Raw genomic sequence first — 25892 nt, 5'->3', positions numbered from 1 at the left:
GGCAGACTTATCAAAAACTATGAACTCCGATTAGATGAAAAGCAAAAAAAGATTATTTTTTTAAATTCTTTATTTTGAATGGTCAGTCAACAAAAGGTATATACAATACGAAGTCAAAAGTTTATAATGTATACATGGAAGGACATTAATATTGTAATGGAATCTAAAGAAAACGTCTCCGACAGCTTGAAAGATATATTGACCATATTTTAATTTTTTGGTTTTGTATAAATGTAAGAGACAATAATGGAAAAAGTAGAATGGGAGAGGAAGGGGTGAAGGAAAATTAGGAGGGAAAGGGAAGGGAAGACCACAAAGGTTGATGCATGAGTGTAATCGGAAAGAAGGTAAAAATATGAATGTTAGAGGATCAGGAGATGGCGGGAGAGGAGCAGAGTCCTGCCCGCCGCACATGGGGAACGAGCGTTCTGCTAACTGCCAAGGAGCCCATACTTGGTTGAAAGCGTAACCTCTATCGTGTAAGTAGTAAGTAATCTCTTCCATGGCTGCCACGTGCCAAATTTGCTTTTTAAGGGCAGAGAGAGATGGAGAAGAGCTACGTTTCCAATTAAGGGCTATGGCGGCTGTAAGGATGTTTGTAGTCAGTTTTCTAGAAAATTTATCTGGAGGAGGGTAACAAAGGAGGAAAATCCAAGGGTCTTTCGCCACGGGAGCCTCAAATAGAGTGTTGATAAAGCCATGGATCGCATCCCAGAAGGGAGTGATAACTGGACAAGTCCACCAGATGTGTAGCATTGATCCCCTGTGGCCACAACCCCGCCAACAGTCAGGTGATGAGGAGGGTAACATTGAGTGAAGACGTGCGGGGATATAATACCAGCGATAATAGATTTTATAGGATGTTTCTTTTAGTTTAGTCGATATGGAGCTTTTAGCTATCCCCAGTCTCATGTCCTCCCAGGCCTCCTCATCCGTGGGGGCGGGGCCCAGATCCCTGTCCCAGATCCCTCTCCCAGTCAGCTTCATGTGTGAGTTGCGGATGAATAGTGGATTCAAGAAAGATATTATAAAGTTGTGATATCATACCCTTATCCATGAGGTAAAGTTTGCAAAGGTTTTCGAACGGGGTAAGGGGACGTAGTAAATATTTGGGTGGTAGGGATCGTAAAAAGTGGGTGATTTTGAAGAACTTGAAAGGGTTAAGCATTTGAGCTGGGGGGGCAGGCTGAAGTTCTGCTAGTGGGAGCCACTGGCCTTGTTTCCAGAAATCTGATGGGAATTTGAGGCCAGCTTGAGTCCAATGGCGGTGTCTCACCTTGGAGAGGCCAGGAGAACATATAGGGTTAAACCATATGGCGGTCAGAGGGGAAAGGGCAGATGTGAGTTTCAATTTAAAGGAGTGAGAATCCCAAATCTTGATGTCAAATTAAGTAGTAGGAATTAATTTGGATGGGGGGGGGGGGATCGTGTATAGGGGGTAGAACCCATAGTGAGATGGAATCAGGGAGAGCTATATATGCCGCCTCTAGTTCAAGCCACGAGTGGAACCCGAGGGGGCATATGATGCAACAATTTGGGAAAAATGGGAAGCCAGATAATATAACTTAATATGGGGTAGTCCCCTGCCGCCACTAGAAATGGGCTTTTTCAGAATATTGAGCGAGACCCTTGGGGAAAAGTTTAATTTTTATTTTCTATCATACATGATAGGATGCTGGACACACCACTGATTGTCACAGTTATGTCTCTACGCCCCTCAGCAGGTCAACAGGTTTTCCTTGAGCGTTCTTTGGTCAGACAAATGATCTTATCTTAAGTAAGCAACTTATGAGACAGAATGTACTTCATGAGCAAAACAAGGTTTATGCAAGTCACTGAAAACGAGAACAGCTAAACACAGAAGGGGGAGACTTTGGCATGAGCTGATCAGCTTAACTTATATTGTAATATGTAAAACTAACATTCCCTGTTTTTAATATAGAAAAATTGTTAGAACAGTGTTAATTGTGTATTTGGTGAGTGCAGCGTATCCTTGTTTTTAGTTTATACATTGTGGACAATCCCCTCTTGCACTCCATTTTTGTATAAGCAGAATGCAGAGGATCAGTATTTTTATTTATATATATATATATATATATATATATATATATATATATATATATATATACACACACACACACACCAGTCCACCCATTTGTCTTCTCTTTAAAATAACGCACTGCAGCACCTTGATGGATGGGACAGAGAGAGGCCCTAGTTGTCCACCACAAGGTTTAGTGAGGTCTTCTTCTTGGGGAGAAGACTAGAATAATTTGAAGACATTGTGCGGTTCCTCCCAGTAACTTCTTATTTTAGGGCATGACCACCAGCTATGCAGTAGGGTACACCTATGGCCACATAACCTCGAACATAGATCCGAAGAATTTGGGAATATAGTCTGATGGCGAGACGGTACCCAGTACTGAGATTGAGGTTTTAGATAGATTAGTTTTGATTTTGTTCCGCTCTTTAGGGTCTAAGATCTCCCCCGTGTCCCTTTCCCAAGCCAAGTCATGTGGATCTTTCGGTTGCTGATTGTGGGTCAACAGCATTTGGTACAGTGACGAAATAAGGCCCTTAGATGAAGGACCATTTTGACAGAAAGACTCCAGTGGGTAGCAATGAGCTTCTGGTGTTTTTATGTCAAGCATCCGATAGAAGTGACGCAGTTGAAGGTATTGATCCAGGTGTCCAAAACAGAGCTTATTATCTTCCCTCCTGCCAGAATCACCACCTGCTCTCAAATCTCCCTCACTGTCCGTAACACCACAATATCCTCAGTCTCCCAAACCTGCTGCATTGGTGTCACTTGACTCCGCCCTCTGCTTTATTCCTCACATCCAGACACTCTCCTAGTCCTGTTGACTCCACCTTAAAAACATTGCCATCATATGTCCTTTTCTTACTCAACGTGCTGCGAAAACTTTTATCCATTCTCTCATCATCTTCCCTCTTGACAATTGCAACCTCCTGCTATCTGGCATTCCTGACACCCATATATCCACACTTCAATCCATCCTAAATGCTGTTGCAAGACAGATCTTCTTCTCTCACAGCTCCACATCTGCTGCACCACTTTGCAAATCCCTACACTGGCTCCATGTGTCCTCCAGAATTCAATTCAAATGACTTACCCGTACCTACAAAGTCCTCAACAACAACACCCCTGCATGCATCTCAGATCTCATATCAAAATACTCTCCCTCCCGCCCTCCTGGATCTACCTCTAACCTGCACCTTGTCTCGTCTTTGGTAACCACATCTCACTTTCGCCTGACAAGACTTCTCCCGTGCTGCTCCCCACTTACGGAATTCCCTATCATGCTCAATCAACCTTTTCCACAGCCCTCACATCTTTAGATGTTCTTTGAAAATCCATCTCTTTTTTTTTTTTTTCAGAGATGACCTTATCCCTCATAGCACTGTTCACACTAATGCACCCTCATAACAGTCCCAATCTCCACTCTGAGACACATTTGCTCTGCTTCTTTCAGCTGTGCCCTCTTCTACTGGTGACTAGAGATTCAGGAGAACAGGTTCAGCTAGTAGGGTAGCAGTTCACCACTAGAGGTCCCAGATATATAGATATAAATAATGTGGTCGATCCTATGGTACTCTTTACAAAGATTAGCTGGAGACTGACCACAGCAATATTAATAGCAGTATTAATAGCCAAACATACAGTCAGATTCAAATGAGCCCTCCTGAGGGCAAGCTATCAAGCAAAAAAAGTACCTTGTATTCTTAGATGTAACAGACAGTGCTATGCAGGGAGACTGAACTGCTACAGTTTATCGATGCTGCTTGGAGCAGGAAACTGGACTCGGTGAGTATAAAAGTATGTGTAGCCCATGGGAGAGCAGGGCTCAGTATCGATGTGGTGAGTTGCAGGTCACTTGTAAGGGCCACTATTAGATGGACCTGCCAAAGAGCTGGCAGGGATGTGAGCTCACGGCACAGGAATTACTCTAAATCTGACTTGTGTCTGCATTTCCCTGACAGCACGAGCAGTGAAGTTTGTCTTCGCAAAGTCTCCAATGTAAGTTCTGTGAAGTTTGGATGACGTTAGCGGTACGTTCTGGTGGCGGAAGGGTATGCCTTGCTCCTGCGTCGGTCCAGTATTCTGGATAGGGGTCCCAATGTTTCTTGGTTAGGGTCTGTGGATGGTGGTTGTGGGTTACAGACCAATGTCCCAATTGATATGGAAATAATATCTCAGAATGTAGTGTCAGATGAAAAGCAAATCTTCCTTTATTGAATAGACATACCATTAAAATCTTACATACAGGTATATAGCCTTTTGGCTGGTACCTGTCCAAACATCATTAGTTATAACCAAGGTCTTCAATGAACAAAACATGCATAGATACAAGATAGTCATCTTGGTCCAAGGACCCCAATAAATCATATGATGATGATACGTGATTAGACTTTTATTGGCTATTAAGCGGGGTATGGTTCCAAGGACTCAAAACATCCGCAAGTTAATTAAATATCATATCTAAAGTCCTGTCACATAAAATATATAATTGCGATCATGAACTTCCTATAATACTTGATTTTATTCAAACATCTATATTGTATATACAGAGCATTAAGTGAAGTAGAGAACGACTTTGTTGTTCAGGCCCTTCATGGCCAGAGTTCTCCCTTTAAGCATGAATTACATCACAATACATTCAAACATAAAGAAGAGACCCACGCCTGACAGCTTCCAATACTTAACATATATGAGGGTCACGATTGGACATAAGCATATCGTGTCTACAGTACATAAAATTTAGAATATGATATAAAATTCTATCTTAACCCTTATCCTTCCTTCAGTTATCTATCTTTTATTGTCACTGAGCTCCCAATTCTATATCCCAAAGATGGGACAAAATCCGCAGGGTTTTAAGGTTGATGGATCAGGATTGTTCGGGGTCACTGTGGAGCTCACACTACACACAACCAGCTCCGAAGGCATCCAGGCCACACACCCCATCATGTAACATGCTTACTTTCAAGAGCTAGATGAAATCAATTTGCACTCTCTATAGCTGGAAGATGTGACGGCTCTGTTGCAACCAGCCCACCAGGATTACCCTGCAAGAAAGCCAATCATTTTTCACAATACCTGGAGGCAATGGTAAAGAATTCCGGGGCATACCAGTAAGCAATGACTAGGTTAGTCATGGCAGTTTTCGATGCATGGGTGAAACCATGCGTTTTCTCAGCCAATGCAAGGAAAAAGGATCTTGGTATCACTGGTTTCTCTTGCTTGCTGCGCCACATTCTGTTGGCATCAGTCAGACATCCTTTCCCCCCTCCCAGGTGGAGATCTCCTGTGGGACAGAGGCTGATAGAATAGAAACTCACATTAATCCTCGTCCTCTAGTCTATAACTATAACTAACTGGCCAAAAATAAAGTGTGCTGATCCTTTGTATAACAAAAATGTGAACAAATAAATAAGAGACTGGAAACATTATGGTCATTGTTGATACATATATAATATGTGCTACCTTCCAACATGCAAGAAAAACATTAACAGAAGTACAGGTGTTAATTTATGTTAAATTAATCAAGTCCTGTTGTACACAGAAGTTTGCTGCTTTTCCCCCCTTTCTTTCTCCCTCCTAAGTATCATGCTGGTATGTTTATAAGAGCTGACAAGTTTGCCTCCACTGTTGTTATCTCTATAGATGTAGCAGACATAATCAGAGGTACCCCACAGTGGGTGTGGCCAGGGTGTGGTCAGTAGACACCACTGTGCTCGGAAAATTTATGGTCAAACTTCTTTTGACAAGATAGAAGTTAGCAATCCTGTAACTCCTTTTCTTATAGCTTTCAGGACAGATCTTCTACAATATCATCCCCCATCACATTTGCAGGATAATGCAACAGAGTTAGCGAGTTTTAAAGGCAAGGCATACAAATGGTAACTAAGCAGCCTAGTAATGTTTATATTATAAAATCAACATAATTAAACACCGTCTCCAAAAAGATGAATCACTCACACACATTTTTCTAGTTCTAATCCCAGCATTGTACCACAGGTCAAATTAATAACAAAAACGTCTTCAGTTTGATTTACAGAAGTGTATTCTATTATGCGCACACACATTTGTAAGGTAAAATAATGTATCTCTGTGTGTGTATATATATATATATATATATATATATATATATATATATATATATATATATATATATATATATATATAAAATATAATGTGTGTGTGTCTATATATGTCACACACCAGACTCTCAGGTTCTGTCACTTAATTCCTCGCTGCATTTCCAAGTTGTCCCTACAGTCCTCAGGCTCTGCTGGTTTCAGACCTCTCTGTAAGATACTCCAGTCTGTCTCCACTCCAGAGATCCCTCCGGAATCAGAGTATGGGCGTGGCCATCTTTGATTAAGTCACATGATTTCACTCAGCCATTCAGGCGATAAGTCTCGATTTCAGATTCCCTCCAAAACCAGTTAATGGGAGCTGCCATCTTGGATATAGTCACTTAATCCATGTCAGTAACTCAGAGTGCTGCTTCTGCCCAGCTGACTGCAGTCTCCAATCAGGAACCAGCAACAACTATAAAAGGATTTCCTGGAGCCTTTGCCAGTGTAATGTTGTATTTCAGATGCCAACCTGGTTCCCATCTAACTTGCTACAGCCTTGCTATTAATCCAGCTCGGACAGTGCAGTCTGCATTCTGGCTCCAGTCTGATTCCAGCACTCTGGTTCCATTCCAGCATTCCGGTTCTATTCCGGTTACAGCAATCCTCTTTCAGCATTCCGGTTCCAGTCTGGTCCATTAATCCAGTTCCTGTGTGTTCTCCTCTGCTAGTGTAATAACCACCTGCACCAGTCCATTCACTACATGCAGAGGAACATTTTCAGGCCACCCAGCTATATATATATATATATATATATATATATATATATATATAACATTTAATCAAATGTAAGCACAGAAAACAGGTGTGAGGATACCAGGTTTATCTGGCCTAATTCTACCCACTTTACGCTGGCTGCCCACCCAAGGGTGCCTTAGTACGCCAGGGAAGTCTGCCCAGTACTTTCTGGGGTTCTTACAATCATTCAGGCAAATGCAGTTAGAAAGTATAACAATACATTTACTGTAATAAAAACAAGTACTAAAATATTATTTACAAACAGTAAATAAATGCTAGGCAGATTTACCACACTATTTGTCCCATATCCGAATGCTACGGAATTTGCTGGCGCAATATAAATAAATGTTGATGATATCCCACTAGCTTAAGGAGTTATAGTTACATGGCTGTCCTGATTTACAGAATCCAAGACCCATGGATTTCTCTCAGCTGTAGATGTAATCCAGTGGTAGATAACGAAAACTCAACACCAGCCAATTGTGCACCTTCCAGGAATCAATTCTCAGAATGAACAGCCTCTCCCTCTAGAGAGACTCCTTATATCCAAGGTCAAATTTGAACAGTATTTTCCCCTCCCCTGGCAAACCATTGGCTCTCATTCTTGAATATTGATGGGTGCTGGACCAGGGGGAATGGAGATGAGGTGTTTTTATGCAGTGGCTCCCCTGCTGGTTCCCAGACAAAATGTCTGGGCTACTTCTGTGGAAGACAGTGGATACTAATTGGCCTTTCCCACCTTCAGATATAGGATAGCAGTCAACCCCTCATAGAACATTTACAAACACGTTTAGCATACTCTGCTATGTTGTGACTTCAAATAAAAACCAAAAAACGTTTAAAATAGCTTTTTTAATACATTGTTACAAGATTACCTATTCCGTAATCTTAAAAAAATAAGATCTTAATCAAACAAGTAATGAGTCATCTAATCCTTACTCCGATGGGTCAAGTTCAGAGCAACGCCAAAAACTGGGAACAAGCACTGAACTATCCCTTCACAGAGAAGGACAGGTTAAAAGTTTACCATTTGGCCGCATTCGGTCTCTGGATGAGGGAATCCCGGGAGCCTTCACTGTCTCTGTTGATGAAGAGAGTCTGACCCAAGAGGAGAGGAGAACGTTGTTACTGGCATTGCACTGAGGAAAATTCTGAGAAGTGTCCAGCCTATGCCATCACAAGGGAATTGTCCCATTCCTGAGACCTGCTCTCACACAGTGAGCATAATCATCCACCTAGGGCAGAAAAAACTGATGTTGCTGTTGCAAGGTCAGAGATCAAAGACTGTGCAAAAACACTTCAAAACATCAGCAATCGTTGTCTGGCATGTAACCAGCTAGATGCCTTCCACCAACACAAGTTATTTTCCTAATCGTGAGGCCCTAAGACAAGTTGGGAAAAGGGTGAGACGAGAAGATATGATATGTCGGCTAATACGCCGTCACATTCCACGTCCTTAGCCGACATCAAAGTGTCATTTAATTCTTTTATTTTTTTTGTTTGTTTTTAATAAACATTTTTATTGGATTTTACGAAAGCAGATGCAGGTTAAAGAAATAAACCAGAGGATCAGGCATACATAAGGATAACATAAAAGCAAATAACAGAGTAATCAACATAAAAACAAACAAGCAATACAGTGATACAGAAAATAGTCACGCATGGTCACTGTTACAGTGGGGAAGAGTGGAGAAGGGAGGGGAAGAAAGATAGAGAACTAGAGGGGAAGGGATAGGAAAGGAGGAAGTCACTGATCAGTATGGAGTAGATTGGTGACAGGAAGTGATATGAAAGAAATATCAGAATGCCAAAGGTGGGGGAGAGCCATGGTACGTGGTCCAGGGACTCCAGACTCAAGTGAAAGGTGCTGGGGTACGTTGCAATATACTTGTTATATATTCCATATGGTAAACTTGCATGTGTCATCTCATTTAACAGAGATCAATGGAGTCAGATTGCTGGGCAAAGACATAAAAAATGTAAGTGTTTATCATTTATAAATTCTATGGCTGAAATTTCATGGAACATTTTACTTTCTCCAATTTACTTTTAGTAACACTTAAATTGTTTTACAAGGTTTTTTGCATTCTTTTAAGATAAAAAAAAAAAATTATGACTGTCGACAGTATCAAATAAAATGTTTATTTCTCCAAAATTGACCCCCCAGCACCATATTCCCAGGGTATAGTAGTATGATATTAAATGTAAAAAACAAATCTTTATATACATATACAATTATATAATAAATATACCCTATATAATAGTAGTAAAACATACATTACACATATATATATATATATATATATATATATAAATACACACAAATGTTATACTTAATATACATATACAACACCTTAACTAGGTGAATGTGTTTATAAAGCATGCATGAAAATTATATATTTAGCTACAGACGTTAAAGTGTATTGTGGACTTAAGCCATCTTTACCACATTTTATAATTTGGCATTGAAACCCTGGCCATACAGATGTAACGTTCATGGCCAATCGTGTCTTTAATAGGGCTATTCAATTGCCAAATGAAGGTTCTTCTGCAGCCATCCATTTTCTTGCAGCAGAGACTTTCGTCAAAGTCTGTAAACAAATAACATATAGAGAGGATCTATTCCTGGGGACTAAAAGGGTAATCTAATCCCTGTTGATTGAATACATCTCTTCGCTGTTTCCCAGAACCTTTTGTACCTTGAACAGGACCAAAGAAGATGCCAGAAATCAGATGACTCCATGCCACATTTAGGGCATTTGGAATCTTCTCATACCCAATTTCCTCAGTTTCATAGGAATATAATAAACTCTATGTAATATATACAATTCAAGCTAAATAATCTGTCCAGCCCCTTTGTGCCCAGAGGCACTGTAAACGATCGTGTTCAGAATGGGAAAAAAGATATGTCTTTTCCAGGTCCTGGTGCCTCTGTTCCATTTGAGTCTCCAACTATTTGGAGATTTCTTTCGAGCCGCCATTCTGTTACTTAGTGTGCCTCAAAGAAAAGCCTTAAAGGCATCCCATAACACAGGTGAGCGGATGGTATTTGTATTTACTTCAAAATATCTCTCCCATTCTGTTATCATATCACTGCCCTAACCCATTATTACAAACAAAGGGATTACATTTCCATAAATTGGCACCAACTTCTGGCTTAAGAGTTATACATATGGATAAGGGTGAATGATCTGAGACGCCTCTAAGCAATAGTATCTCCTACTAAGGGAAGCAGGGTACTAAAGAGAGTCAAGTCAAACAGGGACAAAGTATATGGTACGCTGAGTGGCAAGAAAATAGTTGAGATTGTTTAAACCTAATTCTTCAGACATCAGTCAAACCGAGGTCAGATATCAGTTTGGCTAAAGCCGTGGGATCAGTGGGTATCGGTAGTGTGGTAGAATAATCCCTCCATCTATCTAGTCATTATCCATCACATTGTTAAAGTCTCCCACATAAAGCAGCGGAGTGCCTGAGGATAGAGCTATAACGAGAAACTTTCAGAGAAAGTCAGCCTTAGTTCTCCTCAAGGAGAACTAAGGCTCAAGTGTTAATTATATCATGAAGAAACACAAACCTACCATACGTGTTAGTCTGTAATTGTTCCATAACAAAATGTTAGATTTTCTTAACTAGGATGGATACATCTCTATAGCTAGATGATTTGAGAATAATGATAAGCCCCGCCCACCCAAGATCGTTTAATAGCAAGGATGCTATTGCCTCTAAATGCGTTGCTACCAGGCTGCTATGTCAGGATTGTGTTTCTTAACCTGCGTCAAAACCAAGGATAGTTTGAGGTGATCATTAAGACCCCTTACATGCTACATAAGCAGATGAAGCCCCCTACCTATAGTTACTGTAACAAACATGATTTTTTAAACCTGTATTAACTAAAATCATGACAGTCCCAATAGACGATCACCCAGTCTTGTGCATAACAAACAATCATACAACTGCAAAATTCCATCATATCAAATATCAACCCTCTAAAATCATTTTGTATAATGTAATAACAATAGATGAATATTTATAAATCATACATTTTCCAGCAGATAAAAAGGAATTGTAAATAAAACATTAGTAGCTTGTATAAACCTAACACCTCCCACCCTGTATATCCATACCCAACTAGATATACTTAAAACCCTTAACATATAATCAAAGAAAATCCTCTTTTCTCCCACTTCCAATTGGGAGACATTGAGGTATAGTGTAGGTGTGATAGGTGTGTGGCACTTTAAGAAAGTTGTTAGCTAGCTTTAGCTCCTTCCCCTCTATAGGTTCCTTCCTGTTTATACTCAGCGTTTAGGGACGTTTTTTAGCTGCTAGCAGACCCTGTTTAAGTTTTAATTTAATTTTCTGTATGTTTTACTTATTTTTTACTTGGAGGCTTTTGCCTCCTCTGTTCACTGAGCCGTATTGGCGGCTCCGTTTAGCAGCGGCTGTAGCTGTTGGTACTGGCGAGGGGGAGAGGATTAAAAGTGTTGTTGAGGTGCCTCCTCTGCTGTGCCAAGCACCCATCACAGGGTATCTCCTGGGAGCTGGCCACAGTCGGAGCAGTCTGTGCCCTGTGTCCTAAAGCAGTCGATGCTTCACCGTTGCACAGTGCTGGGAGAGGGAAGTTAGGAAACCGCGGTGGGCTCACTGGGATGGCTGTCTCTTTCTAGAGACAGCCATTCGATTCCTTAGGGGGCTGGATCTGTGGGTCAGGTAGGGGTTACAGTACTAATATAAGCCCCTGCTAGGCACACTGGATTGATGGATGGGGCACTCTCTGCACTTCTTCCCTAGTGGTCTCTGACTCCTTGTGTGTAGACACCAGAACGAGGGCTGGCGGCTTTGGTGCAGGGTTTTGTTGTTGTATCATCCTCATTAGACAAAATGTTGGAATCCTCTACACCATCTTCCCCCTGTAGGTGCAAATAGGTGGCCGCGCCTCAGCTGGAAAATGTATAAAATTTTGACTGCTCTTCCCACGAGGAGGGTGAAGTGGTTGTGGAGTCGGATGTAGAGAACTGCTCTTTTGTAGAGGAAGTTCCTTCTGACTGTCAGGGGGTGGAAGAGTTGATACGGGCTGTGTGCCAGGTACTGGGTATTCCTGAGTCAGTAGTCCCTGATACTGCAGCGCCTTCTCTTTGCACAGCGGTCAAATAATTATTTTTGTTTTCCCTCTTCCTTCCTTTTGGAGGATTTATTGAGTGAACCTTGGTTGTCCAGATGTCCCATTGGCTGCAGTCTTGTTACCCGTTTCCACCTGGGGTTCTCGCCAAACGGTTGCGCGGTTGGCAAAGATTACTATTGGCATGAATGTTCTAGGCAAGATAGTATCGACTTTCGATGCAGTCCAGTTTGCTCAGTTTCTTGCACAGGAGTTTCAGATGTAACTCCTCTCAAAGTGAAACAGAACCCATCTGAACCTTTCCAGTCAGGTGTTTTGTCATTGTTCTTCTGTGCGTCACTCGATCTTTTGGTGGTTGCAGAAAGACAATCTCTGCAGGGGTCGCCTTTTCTCTATTTGGAATTGGTTACACTGGTTGCCAGTCTTTGGGGTTGGGGTTCAGTCTGTCTTCATGCCTGTTTTCATGGTCTTTGGCCTCTGGAGGAATCTAAACTTCTAATCAATGTATTGGAACTGCAAGTGATGTTCCAGGCTCTGATCAGCATGGAACGTTTGCTGCAGAGAAGGGCAGTGAAAATACAGTCTGGCATATCTTAATTGCCAGGGCAGTACCAAGAGTTCTTTAGCCATGAGATGCACAAGATTTTTTTAATGGGTCAAATCTTACATTTGGGTCATCATAGCAATTTTTATAACTTTCTGAGTATGCAGATTCTGCAGCCCAGCAAATGGTCCCTGCATCCGGAGGTGTTTCTCGAGTTGGTGGACAGGTGGGGTAAACTGGACGTCAACATAATTGCGTCTCATTTCAACCACAAGGTCCAGCTTTTCTGCTCCAGAGCAAGAGATCAGTTGCCTGTCTCAATAGATGCCATGTCGATCCCTTGGCAGTTCAGTCTAGTTTATCTGTTCCCACTGATAGCCATGCTTCCGAGGGTCTTAATGAAGGTAAAGAGAGAGTGTGTTTCTGGTCATTCTGTGGCAGTGGAATGGCATTGGAGGGCATGGTACACAGACGTTCTCTCCATGGCAGGGGGTTGGTCGTGGCATCTGCAGTACCGGTCAGACCTGTTAAGTCCAAGACCGTTTTATTATCTTTGTTTAGAACATTTAGCTTTAACATGTGGCTATTGAAGCCATGATCCTTCAAGCTAAGGGTTTGTCTGAGCGTGTGGTGCAAACTATGCTTCAGGCTCGGAAACCGGGTTCAGTCAAAATAAATCATTGTGTCTGGAGTATATATATATTTCCTTATGTGAAAAGAAGGTGTATCCTACTTCTTCTTTTCGATTGTCCAGGTTACTTATGTTATTGCAAGACTGGCTGGATGCTGGTTTGCTCCATATTTAGATTACGGGTCAAGTGTTAGCTATTTTTGTTTTATTTCAAAGAAAGATGCCAGATGAACAAACATTCATACAGTGGGTGCTTCATGTTCAGCTTCCATATGTTCCTCCGGTAGTGCCTTGAGATTTAAACATTTTTTTAAGTGTGTGTGTGTGTGTGTGTGTATATATATATATATATATATATATATTATAATATATACACACAAGTGGCTGCAACACACCTCAGGGGAAAATGGCCGTTTGTTGCGCTGGAGCCTTGCACTTCAAATTTGTGAGTTTAACATAATTCACAGTCAAGGAAAGGCTCACAGCAATGCGGATGGACTGTCTTGGCAGGAAGAGCCGGGTACTGCGGATCAGGAGCCAAATCGTCGGACATGGCATGCTGGTTGCCGCATAGACAAGGAGGGGAGGGGTGTTACTGGATCACTGATAAATAACTTTTGGTATAAATATATTTAAAGGAAATAGCGTGGGGTGCTTATTTATATAAATTGCCAATGCACTTATTTTTAATATTGTGTATATTTTAAGATAGGAAATCCTTATTTCTGAGACCAGGGTAGAAAATGTGTTTTTTCTTTTTAGCCTCTATAGAGGAAATGCATTATGTCTGATGTATATATCTGATACAATGAGCCTTTGTTTACCAAGCCTTTGGTGTATTGTGATGTGGGGAAGTGGCTTGTTTTTTTTTTGTTGTTGTTCTGTGGGATTGTGTATTCGGTGACTGACTGAAGTATTCATGCCAGTCAGATCTTTTGACTTGCTAGTGGGTCTCCTGCCTCTGAAATAAGATCCAGGAAATCATAGCAAGTTTTTTTAAGAATTTCATAGCTAAGTGTAAATATTAGTGGTTTTGCAATGCAAGTAAATCCATGTTTTGGTAAACGGGGTTACATTCTGATTCTAAAAATAGCCTGTGTCCAAATCTGTATAAAATCCACAGACATTTACACTGAAATGTATCATTCTTCTAATTTCAACATCTGACCTGATCACTGGTATCACTATCCAGTGTGAGCAAATAAACATCTTGCTTCAAAGACCTGCTTGCAAACATCTTCAATATTGCTGTATTCCTGTGACCTGCAGATCCAGGGGGGATCCATCCACAGCAACCCTCATCCATAGTAAGAGGTCAGGAGTAACAACCCAGGTAAATCAGCAACGAGGTACGCTAGAAACGTCAGTTACCCAGAAGGAACGTGGTTCTGTGTGCCATAGAAAGAGCTCAGTGGTGGCAGCAGGCCCCTCCCACTGTTGCAGGAGGGGCATATTGGGAATAACGAAAGGGGATTTTGGCAAAGTAAGACAAGCCGGTTCCCAGCAACAACAGACAGGGTGGCATAGTCCATCCTTTCACAGATTTCTGGTGGCAAGCAGTGGGATACCGCAGGCGGCTTTTCGTGAACCAATCAGGAGAGCCGAGATTTTCAGGAGAGGAATAACTGCAGCCAGAAGAACACACAGGATGTCTGATTACACCAACGTGTCCAGGGCGGATCTCGAGACTCTGTGCAGTGCCAAGGGCATTGACATCAGCCATTCGCCAAACAGGGCGGAGATGAGAGAGGTGCTGATCCCTGCTCAACAGCCTACAGAGACCTACCCAGCAGACTTCACCAGCCCCTCTATCCTATGATGAGCGTAGGGCTGCCGAGCTAAAGATCCAGCTGGCGACCTTAGGAGACCAAGCATCTGCAGCTGAGCGGGCACAGGTCATCGAGGCATGGCGCCAAGAGGGAAGGGCTCCAGCCATGCAGCCCAGGGGGGAGGTGCCCCCTAGAGGATCAGGACTGTTATCTTTACCTTGCCCTAAATTTGAGGACTTTGTTTGGAATATTGATCAGCACCTGCAGATATTTGAAAGGACTTGCAGACTACACACTGTACCCAGAGAGGAATGGGTTAAGCATCTGGTGCCCCCACTGCAAGGACGTGGATTGGAGGCATACCGTGGGGTGCCCACAGAGGACTGTGCGGACTACGATATAGTGAAAAGAGCACTCCTTAAACGGTATTACCCCAGAGACCTATCGTCTGAAGTTCTGGGACTTTGCAAATGACTTCCACGGCACTCATGAGGAGTTTGCCAACCTGCTGCGGGAGTCTGCCAGGAAGTGGGTGCGCGGGTCAGGTGCCCAGACAGTGAATAAGGTAATAGACTTGATGTGCCAAGAGCAGTTTCACCGACGGTGCGCACCGGAGGTGACAGAATGGGACCGGAAGCCAGGCACCCTGGAAGCAGCTGGCTGATCAGTATGTGGCAGTGAGGCCACACTGGCAGAAGGTTAACAGCCAACACGAAAGGACTGTAGAAACGGGGACACCCCTCTACCACTCACCCCCAAAAGCAAGTACCTAACCCTTCGGGTGCCATTCGCCAGCGCCGCTCCATCCTGTCCCTGGCAGTTATCAGAGACCACCGGAGCCCAGGCTGGAGAAAAAGTGCTACAGCTGTGGGAAAATCAGTCATTTAAGGATGGACTGTCCCACAGCCCCAGCACCCAGACTCGTGCCCCTAATCCGAGTCCTGGGACCAGACTAACTTGCTTATCTGGCGAAGGTGAGCCATTAGAGACTGTTTCCACCCCTGCCAGCCCAATGGAGTGTGGTATGTCTGAAGGTGACTCAGCGGAGAGTCACCTGTGTGTTCAAAAGACCCCCCAAAAAGTGGAGAAACCTGCAGCCGGTTCAAGTGGGACCCCTGCAAGGTGAAGGGCTGAGAGACTCAGGGGCCTTAATTACTGTTGGGAGTCTCCATCTTATTGATCCTGCTGCAGTATTGCAGGATCGCACTGCCAAAGTTACTGTGGCAAATAGACTGGAGAAGTAAGTGCCTGTAGCAAGGGTGTATCTGGACTGGGGAGATGGCCAGGAGTTGCCAGATGTTGCCATTATGGATGGCCTCCCAACTGATGTGATTTTGAGCAACGATGTTGGGGGCGGAATTGTGACTGCATTTCTCAGCTCTATTATCCAGAGCCAAGCTGCTAAGCTACAGTCTTCAGGATCTGCACCTGCACAGCCCAGTCCAGAGGAAAAGACCACAGCTGCTAGAAAACAGTCATCACCTGCAACCACTGCTTCAGCCAGCCCAGAGGAAAAGACCACATCTGCTATTTCTTCAGGAAACAGCCAGCCCTTTTCCTGTGGAAAGACTACGTCCCCTAGCAATGCAGAGGATGTTGTCTCTTGCCAACCTGATCTTGTGGGGGTGCCCGGTGATGCTCCTGTCCCTAGCAGTATGCCAGCTCCAGCGGTGAGTAGGGCTGATCACAGTGACACCCCATTGACTGACCCCACTTTGACTGACCCTAGTCACCCCAGCATAGACCCCCCCTGCAGCGCATCCTGACTTAGACGATAGTGAGTTCCGCAGTAAAGAGTTCAGGGCAGCGCAGCTCTCTTCTGATCCCTAACTGGAAGGCATGAGGGACCAGGCTGGCGGCAGCCCTCCAGCAAGGTAGGGAGTGTGGCCTGGCATAAAGGGTTGTTGTACCGTGTAGCTAGGAAGGTAGATGGGGATAGACCAGTCTGGGAACAAGTTCAACTGGTGGTACCACGGGACTTTCGTGCGCAACTAATGTCAGTTGTCCCTGAAATCCCTATGGCAGGACACAAGGGCAGAGACCGAACACTGAAGCGCCTGACACAGAACTTCTTCTGGCCTGGAATGTTGGATGGCGTCCGGGCCTACTGTAAGTCCTGTGATGTGTGTCAGCGTCCTGGGCGCCCCAATGTTCATGCTCCCCTCCGGTCCTTGGCAATTATTGGGGAAACTTTTCAGCGAGTGTCTGTAGACATAGTAGGTCTCCTGCCAGTGCCCATGTCTGACACCTACCCCATGCCCTGTATTAATGCTTTTGTAGATGAGTTGGACAGAGTTCAGGGTTACCTAGAGGACATTTCCAATTTCAGTAAGATTTAGGGAGATAATCTGGAGCAAATAGGGCTGGTGTTAGGGAACATGGGGTGGACATGTTTCACTGTTAGGGCAGAGAAGTGCCAGATGGGGATGTCAGAGGTACAGCACCTGGGTGATCGCGTGGGGCGAGGAAGGGTTAGGTCAGAACCAACTAAGAGCTAAGGTAGAGACAATGACTGCATGGGGACTACAGACCTTCTGTCCCAGACTTTAGTACTGTAGCGAAGCCCCTGACGGATCTTACTAAGAATAAACTCCCCAAAGTAGTTGACTGGACACCCGCTTGCGAGCTGGCATTTCAGTTGTTAAAGGAAGCCCTGGTTTATGCTCCAGTACTGTTGGCGCCTAATTATGACAAGGACTTTATTGTGGAAACTGACACATCACAGCATGGACTGGGAGCAGTACTTAGTCAGGTAGTGCCAGATGGGCAGGAGCACCCTGTGGCCTATTTGAGCCAAAAACTGCTAAATAGGGAGGTGGGGTATGCCACAATTGAGAAGGAATGTTTGGCCATTGTGTGGGCAGTGAAAAAACTACAACCTTATTTGTATGGACGACATTTTACTGTGGTGACTGATTATAATCCTTTAAAGTGGCTGCAACACACCTCAGGGGAAAATGGCCGTTTCTTGCTCTGTATCATTCTTCTGATTTCAACATCTGACCTGATCACTGGTACCTCCATCCAGTGTGAGCAGATAAGTAATCTTGCTTCAAAGACCTGCTTGTAAACATCTTCAATATTGCTGTATTCCTGTGACCTGCAGATTAGGCCCTAAAACTAATCCGTTCTCCGTCTGTTCTGAGGTTTGGACCCAAGCTTTCCAGTACCACCGCTCTGCCTGCTACCCATGCAGCCCTGGTTAGTGTGATAGGCCAGGGGGGATCCATCCACAGCAACCCTGATCCATAGTAAGAGGTCAGGAGTACCAGCCCAGGTACACCAGCAACGAGGTGCGCTAGCAGCATCAGTTACCCAGAAGGAACGTGGTTCTGAGTACCATAGAAGGAGCTCAGTGGTGGCTGCAGGCCCCGCCCACTGCGGCAGGAGGGGCGTATTTCGGAATAATGAAAGGACACGGTGGCAAAGTAAGCCCAGCTGGTTTCAGGCAACAACAGACAGGGTGGCATAGGCGGTCGATCCTGTCACAATATATATCATATTTATTATAATATCCGTTTCTCTTAGTCCATTTGGGGACTTCGGGTGCCCACCCTTAATGGTCTAGTTTTCCTGTTGTATGACATGTTGTGTATTTTGTTCAAGAGGTTGTTGTTTTCCTCTTTCTCAGTTGCTTCGCTCTTTATATGTGTCTTTTTTGCATGGGGCTTAGTTAAACATAAACTGAAGCCTAAAAAGAAAGAGGGCGGGGCTGAGCTAGGGCTCGGTATTAATGTTCCTAAACGGCCCAATGCCTATTCCCAGTACACTATACCCCAAAGTACCTGGTGTCCTCAGTGGACTAAGAGAAATGTATAAAAATCCTATTATATCCCTGGAGGTGACGCAGTGGAAATTTCTAGCAATACCTAGCCGGCTCTACTACTATCCCCAGAGATTCCTAGGGGCAAATAATTAAATACGTACAGATACTTTTTTTTTTTTTTTTTTTTAAACATACAGCACAGGCCTCTCCTAATAAATATAAAACTGTTGAAATATATATCTCATTGTCTATGAAAGTAAAGATAAAATAGTGATTAACTGAATTGTGTCAATATTATGACTGTTGGCAGTTTGGTGTATACATTTTGACTGTCAATTATTTTAACTGTCAACATTTCATACTCATCTCCACCAGGGAATGTGTCCGGATGATGACTGTATTGTTATGTGTGCCAGGTTCCTATAACGTGTGAGATGTCACTGTATATTTCTCCTTGCAGGAATGGGAGTATTTAGAAGGACACAAGGGTCTGTACAAGGACGTGATGATTGAGAATCACCGGCCCCTCACATCACTGGGTAAGGAAAGATTTTGTTACCAAACATTTGGTCCCATTGAGAAGTCGTAGAGATAAATTTGTCAGAGTGTTTTTCCAGATGCTCAGCGATAAACACAAAAGGAAAACCAGGGAGTAAATGCATCAAAATGAGATTCTAACAAAAGGCCACTAATTGCAGTGGCATCAGAGCTTAAGGGTGACCCTCTCCTATTATCTGAAGACCCTGAGATTCCTCTTGATACTATCATGAGTAGTGGTAATGAAACACTATAATGTCTTTAGTCTAAGAGCGGTAGATGGGAGGACGAGGTGATGATGGGGGACTTGCTGACGAGTAATTCTGTAGAGTTTGGAAGATCCCTGGACGCTGTGGTGTGGGGGCCATGGCTTTGTTTTTGGTTAAAGTCACAATCCCCTAGAATAATAATACATAAGGAATGAAAAATGTGATTTATACTCTTTGTTTTTTTTCATAGAATTAATGGTGATGGTTAATTAACATTTTATAAAGCTAACTACCATTCATTTTTTCTAACAGAACTACATAAAGATCCAACTGTTTTTAATAAGGAGGAATCTGTCTCATGTGAAGGAGGAAATCTCACTGACATTTATGCATGCACAGATCAAATGCAATATGCATCTACTCATATTAAGGAGGAACCTATATCATGTGAAAAAGGAAATTTTCCACACACTGATATTTATACACCCCCAGGTCCTACACAATATACATCATCTCATATTAAGGATGAATCTGTATCATGTGAAAAAGGTAACTTTCAACACACTGATATTTATACATCCCCAGGTCCTACACAATATACATCTACTCATATTAAGGAAGAATCTGTATCATGTGAAGAAGAACATTTTCCACACACTGACATTTATACACCCCCAGGTCCTACACAATATACATCTACTCTTATTGAGGTGGAAATGGAATCTTCTTTCACTGGAGAACAAAGTTTTAATAACTTCAGCTATGTTAGTTACCAGAGGAAAAATATGAATGATCTCACTGTAGACAAATCTTGGTCTTGTTCTGAATGTGGGAAGTGTTTTACTAGGAAAAGTAACTTGCTTATACATCATAGGATTCACACAGGAGAGAAACCATATTCTTGCTCTGAATGTGGGAAATCATTTACTAGTAAATCACATTGCAATACACATCAGAAGATTCACACAGGAGAGAAACCATATTCATGCTCTGAATGTGGAAAATGCTTTACAATGAATTGGAAGCTTCTTAGTCATCAGAGATGTCACACAGTAAGTAAAAAACCTTTACCACACTCTTGCTCTGAGTGTGGTAAATGCTTTTCCTTTAAATCTCATCTTGTTGAGCATCAGAGAATTCATACAGGAGAGAAACCTTATTCTTGCTCAGAGTGTGGTAAATGTTTTTCCTGTAAACCTTATCTTGTTGCGCATCAGAGAATTCATACAGGAGAGAAACCATGTTTCTGCTCAGTTTGTGGTAAATGCTTTTCCTTTAAATCAAATCTTTTTACACATCAGAGAATTCATACAGGAGAGAAACCATATTGTTGCTCAGTGTGTGGTAAATGTTTTTCCTTTAAAACAAATCTTGTTGCACATCAGAGAATTCATACAGGAGAGAAACCATATTCTTGCTCAGAGTGTGCTAAATCTTTTTCCTGTAAATCAAATCTTGTTGAACATCAGAGAACTCATACAGGAGAGAAACCTTATTCTTGCTCAGAATGTGGTAAATGTTTTTCCTGTAAGTCATTTCTTGTTGAACATCAAAGAAATCATGCAGGAGAGAAACCTTATTCTTGCTCTGAATGTGGGAAATGTTTTAATCGGGAATCAAACTTTGTTAAACATCAGAAAATTCACACAGGTGAAAAACCATATTCTTGCTCTGAATGTGGGAAAGCTTTTAATCAGAAATATAACCTTAATGTGCATCAGAGACTTCACACTGGAGAGAAGCCGTATTCTTGCTCAGAATGTGGGAAACATTTTAATCAGGAAACAAATCTTGTTAAACATCATAAAATTCACACAGGAGAAAAAACATATTCTTGCTCTGAATGTGGGAAATCATTTAATAGTAAATCAAAGTGCAATAGACATCAGACAATTCACACAGGAGAGAAACCATATTCATGCTTGGAGTGTGGTAAATGTTTCTCCTTTAAATCAAATCTTGTAGCACATCAGAGAATTCACACAGGAGAGAAACCTTATTCTTGCTCTGAGTGTGGTAAATGTTTTTCCTGTAAATCAAATCTTGTTGCACATCAGAGAATTCATACAGGAGAGAAACCTTATTTTTGCTCAGAGTGCGGTAAATGTTTTTCCTGTAAATCATATCTTGTAGCACATCAGAGAATTCATACAGGAGAGAAACCTTATTCTTGCTCTGAGTGTGATAAATGTTTTTCAGGTAAATCATTTCTTGTTAAACATCAAAGAATTCATACAGAAGAGAAACCTTATTATTGCTCTGAATGTGGGAAATGTTTTAATCGGAAATCACACCTTGTTAAACATCAGAAAATTCACACAGGAGAAAAAACATATTCTTGCTCTGAATGTGGAAAATCATTTAATAGTAAATCACAGTGCAATAGACATCAGAGAATTCACACGGGAGAGAAACCTTATTCTTGCTCCAAGTGTGGGAAATGTTTTAATCGGGAATCAAACCTTGTTAAACATCAGAAAATTCACACAGGAGAAAAACCATATTCTTGCTCTGAGTGTGGGAAAGCTTTTAACCAGAAATATAACCTTTATGCGCATCAGAGAATTCACACAGCAGAGAAACCTTATTCTTGCTCTGAATGTGGGAAATGTTTTAATCGGGAATCAAACCTTGTTAAACATCAAACAATTCACACAAGAGAAAAACCATATTCTTGCTCTGAATGTGGAAAATATTTATCCTCTAAATCAAAACTTGTTGAACATCAGAGAATTCATACAGGAGAGAAACCATATTCTTGCTCTGAATGTGGGAAATCATTTAATAGTAAATCAGACTGCAATAGACATCAGAGAATTCACACGGGAGAGAAGCCTTATTCTTGCTCTGAGTGTGGAAAATATTTATCCTCTAAATCAAATCTTGTTGAACATCAGAGAATTCATACAGGAGAGAAACCATATTCTTGCTCTGAATGTGGGAAATCATTTAATAGTAAATCAGAGTGCAATATACATCACAGAATTCACACAGGAGAGAAACCATATTCTTGCTCCGAGTGTGGTAAATGTTTTTACTCTAAATCAAGTCTTGTTGCACATCAGAGAACTCATACAGGAGAGAAACCATATTCTTGCTCCGAGTGTGGTAAAAGTTTTTCCTCTAAATCAAATCTTGTTGAACATCAGAGAAATCATACAGGAGAGAAACCTTATTCTTGCTCTGAATGTGGTAAATGTTTTAATTGGGAATCATCTCTTGTTAGACATCAGAAAATTCACTCAGGTGAAAAAGCATATTCTTGCTCTGAATGTGGGAAATGTTTTAATCGGGAATCAAACCTTGTTATACATCAGAAAATTCACACAGGTGAAAAACCATATTTTTGCTCTGAATGTGGTAAAACTTTTAACAAGAAACATAACCTTTATGTGCATCAGAGACTTCACACAGGAGTTAAACCATATTCTTGCTCTGAATGTGGGAAAAGTTTTAGAAATAAAGCATCCTTAATTAAACATCAGAGAAATCACAAGTGACAGGCCATTAATCTGCTAAGAGTGTGGGAAAAGTTTTAATCAAAAATGAAACTTTATACATCAGAAAATTCACACATAATTATACCAATATTTGTGTTCTGAGTTGGGAACATGTTTATGCAGAAAAACAAGCTTTGTTGCGCATCAAAATGTTGGAGATTTCTTACTAGTAAAGCACTTTCCTTTGCATCAGAGAGGTCACACTGGAGAGAAACGTTAGTCTTTCTCTGATACAGCTATTTTTTGAGAGTTAAATCTGTCCCGACAGCTATAGTTCTATTTATGATGTGGCTTTTCAAAACTCTTAAACCTTAAATTACAGTTGCTTTATGATTATGTTGCCAAAATATTTGCAGAGCTATGTACAGGTTCCTGTACCCTGACAGACCTTGAGATGTTTAACATTACAATTACATTTGCTCTGCAGCTTAGTATAAGGTATTCTTCTCGTTCATCAACCATTTTCTGGCTGATTACAGTGTCCTGAGTGTTGGAAAGTTTCTCCCCTCATAGTCACCACTTTTTGTAAAAATATCCTCCATTCTGGGAAGTTGCTGAAACTTTTAAAAATGTATTTATAAATGCCAAATTTTGGGTTTAGTTATCCTTCAAGTGCAGAACATTTATTTGTCATATATTGATGAGTTGAATAAAATGATGCAGTAAAACAGTAGTACAGACTGATGGTACATTAAACATAAGATATTTAGGGGAGTTGGGAGGGGGTTTATTATAATACCCTCACTGTAGTGAAGGGACAATGGGTACTGGGACACATGAAGGGCTATTTTATGGAAGGTAAGTCCACAGCCATGGCTGGAGTGGGATTGGTGTGCAGGAAAAACTGTTCAGGCAGCTCCACACTATGCATAGGATGGTGTATGGGGTCCATCCCTTTATACCCCAAGCATATCCAATGTCCCCCATTTAAGGATTTAATGTATGTACAAACTTAATGCTGCTCCATTTAGTAACATTGGACTAGCCTGTCACTTAGACAATTAAACTACATCCCTTCAGTGTCAAAACCATATGCTTTGGTTGTGCTTCCCATTTTGTCCATGAATGTGAACTTATCCAAGAAAACAGTCCTCCATGAGACCTGCTACTAATTGTATGTTTAATACCGTGAAAGCATCTCAGTAAATGCTCTGTCAACTGTTCTGTGCTTTTATCTGTCAGCAAAACAGCCTTGTGAATCCTTAACAGTTATATACCTGTATTAAACTGCTCTATATGACATATAATCTGCATGGAAAACCTGACCAATGATGAAGAGAATATAAATAAACACATTTGTAATCTTACACATCATAATTCATGCAGGTGATAAACCCTGTTCTTATATACATGTGCAGAATGTGGGAAATGTTTTACCTGTAGTTCAGCAATTGTTAGATATCAGAGATTGCACATATTTATGCTCCTAATGAGAAATGTTCTGTGAACAGTCCCAAACTATGTACATGTGAGATAATCCACAGGTAGAAAATGTGTTTATTATGGAGATATAGCTTAATGTCAGAGGGTTTTCTCTGTTAAAAATGTATACATTGAATAAAACTTTTCATGAAAGTTGATTCATCTGCACGGCATATCGGTGTATTTGTTATATGCTGTATACGGTTGGTTGTACAAAACTTCTTGCAAAGTTGTTCTCTATATCTGGATAGCGTGAGGGACACAACATCATATGAATTTGACGGTATAAAATATGAAGTAGGTGACATATGGGGACTGATTTAGAGTTGAAAGTAAGTGCATTTGTGCATTGTAAAGAAGCGTCTTGCGGAAAAATTGATGCACTGCATAACTTGCGTCTGTATTTTGAGTTGTTCATATCTTACACTTACGGCCCCTAGCACTTAAAGAGGCGGTTTAGGTGCATTAAAGTGCAAGTGCAGTACAGTAAGGATGTGGAGTCACAAATGGAGCACGCCCTTTGAGTTATGTAGATCTTGAAATTAATTAGGTACAAGGTGTACATTTTGCACCTACACAAACAAGATGCAAGTTTTGAAGATGGTTGATCCCTCTTTGCTCCAGATGCTTCAATACAACCCAAAATACAGCCGAGGACACGTAAGTGTGCATGCATGTGTTGTATGTCATATGCCAACAGGTCATTTTTATATTCAGCAATAAAACAGACTAATATAGATTCTCTCTTGGAATTTGTCTATATTAGCTGATGACGTTGAGCTGTGTAGGGTTATTAGCATAGAGCAAAATAGTTTCTTGGTACAAGGAAAGGAGACAAAATTGCATAACAAGTCGTGAAATGCCGGATGAAATATAGTACAGATAAATACTGTATAAGGTTATATATCTCAGCTGTAGTGATTATTTTGCTACTTATTTTTACAACACCTGAGCAGTATACCCAGGGACTAATGGAGACATCTCCCTCCCCTGATCCAAATTACAGGTCTGTGCTTTGGCCTTCTGTTCCTGCCTCCAGTACCTTCATTATTTTCACACCAAGGCAAATATTTCAATAAAGAATATATATTTTAGGAACAGTAAGCATTATAACCTAATATGGAAGGGGAAAGCTATACCACTCACTGAGCCAATCTCTGGGGTATCCTTGTGTACAGTTAGTTTGATCGAGAGTTAGTTTACTCCTACTACCAGCAAGGTACTGGTCCTGTTCAAGTGTCACCCCAGGTAAGGCAGAGACACAGCGTCACCAGGCTCAGAGAACTTGATTTTGAAGGAAGTGGATATTGGATTCTCACAGTCTCCTTTAACCCTCAGCCTCTGGTCTATGTGTGCCACTCTTATCCCTGTTCCAATTCCCACATTAGCAGGTTCTGGGTAAAGGGGACAGTTTTCTCTCATGACCAAAAAAAAAAAAGAAAATACACAGACAGCTAGGTCTGCAAATGTTTGGACAGTGACACTATTTTAA

At 41.6% G+C, this 25892-nt stretch overlaps 1 protein-coding gene across 1 annotated transcript in view; it reads left to right on the top strand.

Annotated features, from left to right (window-relative positions):
* LOC142159775 (uncharacterized) overlaps nucleotides 1–24558 on the top strand; it is a 274567-nt gene extending 250009 nt beyond the window's left edge. The window contains exons 10-11 of the mRNA XM_075214461.1: nucleotides 19193–19271; nucleotides 19791–24558. Of these exons, the coding sequence (XP_075070562.1) occupies nucleotides 19193–19271; nucleotides 19791–22978 (3267 nt within the window). The 3' untranslated portion in view covers nucleotides 22979–24558. The remainder of the gene's footprint in view (nucleotides 1–19192; nucleotides 19272–19790) is intronic.
* The last annotated feature ends 1334 nt before the right edge of the window (nucleotides 24559–25892 follow it).

The sequence above is a fragment of the Mixophyes fleayi genome, chromosome 6, assembly GCF_038048845.1.
Source record: "Mixophyes fleayi isolate aMixFle1 chromosome 6, aMixFle1.hap1, whole genome shotgun sequence".
NCBI classification, from domain to species: Eukaryota; Metazoa; Chordata; class Amphibia; order Anura; family Limnodynastidae; genus Mixophyes; species Mixophyes fleayi.
Note: the sequence above shows the minus strand (reverse complement) of the source record. Positions and strands in the feature narration are given on the sequence as shown.